The following is a 1,709-nucleotide window of genomic DNA, read 5'->3' as shown; positions in this document are numbered from 1 at the left end:
CAAAATCTGCGGGTCAGATGGGACCCCAGAGGCCATCAGTCCAGGCTCCCGCCTGATGCAGGAGTCACCGTGCAGCGTGCTTCTGAGCAGTGTGCTTCCTGTGCTGAACACACCTGGTGACAGAGCCACCGCCGCGCGCGCAGCCACCTTTCCCTCACGCACAAACGCTGCCACCCGGCCCTCCCGCGAGGGTCATCTCCACAGCTGCCAACTGCAGCCGCCTTTCACCCTGTTCCTGAGGCCGAGCTTGGCGACATTAAAGTGTGCAGGTCGCTCCCCCTTCTGTCCCTCAGCTGCACTCAGCCCTTCTGACTGGACGACCCCTCAGCAGCTCAGAGACACCCCTTCTAGGAACGAGCAACCCCCGCTGCTTGAAGCCCCATGTCAGAAAAGGTCCTTCCAACTGCCGTTCCAGGAAGGGACTGGTCACCTCACCCAGACGGGGGGTTCAGCTCACGTCTTCTCAGGGTCACCCCGAGAACTCAGCAAGCCCGGCGACAAGCAATGACGTTCAGCCCCAGGGAGAAACCCCTGGGAAAGTGAAGCTGAAGAGACATGGCATGCGGGGTCCGAGGCTGGGCGAGGCCTGGATCGCATCCTCGGGTTGCAGGATGAGGTGGGGATCGGCTTTCACAGAGGGGGGCCTGTGACCACCAGGCCCACGCCTGCCCGCTCACCTGTGGAAGCTGTCCACCATCTTCAGGTGCACACGCAGGTCCTTCTTGCTGAGGTGGTCCAGCATGCGGGCGTCCACCAGGCACTCCATGAAGCAGCTGCGGTACTGGGGCAGCCCCAGGCTGGGCAGCCACTCGTTCCCAATCCACTCGTGGTTCATGTCCCCGTAAGCCAGGGTCTGGGGACAAAGGCAGCACCAGCTTGCCTCTGGCCCGTCTGCTTGACGTAAACATTACTGCACCCTCCACAGCAGCTCAATAAAACTCCGCTTTATTTTCCCTCGGGCTGGTGGTGGTGGGAGGCAGGGCTTTGACACGCAACTTTTTAGGATCCCGAAAAGATACGGTTCTACTCAGTATGGGCCATTTGCACCCAGGCAGCAGCAGTGTGAGCCTGCCCGCCTCTGAGCACATCATGGCAGTGCGACAGCCTGCCTTCCTGACCGCCAGGGCCGAGGCAGCCAGACGTAGAAGCAGAGGCGGTGGTTCGCTCCCGCCTGCTGCCGGCCGCCCTCCAGCCCTCGGGAGGTGACCGCGGTGCTGAGCTTTCTGTCCTCTGCTTGAAAAGATGTTCACACTTTTTACAATCACTAGTGTGTGCCTCTCTAAACATATACCATTTACTTTCCTCGCTTTTGTGAGTTAGGGCACGTTCTGTGAATCTCGCGAGACTTTCGCTTGACACGGCATTGCACGGAGCAGCTGCTGCAGGTGCCACTGTGTGAACACACTGGGACCGACATGCCGTCCTGTCGACGGCCCCTGTGCATTTACACAGAGATGTTCCATTTTTGTCCATAACACCTGACTCATGGCCCTGTCGATTGTGTCTGCCCCCCAGGACCAGCTTGCTCACTCTGTATCCAAACAGCTGGAGAAGCCTGGGGCCTGCCAGCTGCTCAGTGAAGATGTGCTCGCTGAGTAAACGGAAGGGAGGCCTTTGCTCAGGTCACCAGTCCCTGACAGGGGTTCTCCCCATCTAAGTCTTGCACTCCTTGGAAAGGGGTCAAACAGAGGGAGGCAAGCCTGGGGGGG

General features: G+C 59.7%; 1 protein-coding gene across 1 annotated transcript in view; it reads right to left on the bottom strand.

The window, feature by feature from the left end:
• Positions 1-1,709, bottom strand: part of PPFIA4 (PTPRF interacting protein alpha 4) — a 36,670-nt gene that overhangs the window by 8,133 nt on the left and 26,828 nt on the right. The window contains exon 23 of the mRNA XM_023534781.1: positions 676-853. Within this exon, the coding sequence (XP_023390549.1) occupies positions 676-853 (178 nt within the window). The remainder of the gene's footprint in view (positions 1-675; positions 854-1,709) is intronic.

Source organism: Pteropus vampyrus, unplaced genomic scaffold (assembly GCF_000151845.1).
Source record: "Pteropus vampyrus isolate Shadow unplaced genomic scaffold, Pvam_2.0 Scaffold131, whole genome shotgun sequence".
In the NCBI taxonomy this organism is placed as follows: domain Eukaryota; kingdom Metazoa; phylum Chordata; class Mammalia; order Chiroptera; family Pteropodidae; genus Pteropus; species Pteropus vampyrus.
Note: the sequence above shows the minus strand (reverse complement) of the source record. Positions and strands in the feature narration are given on the sequence as shown.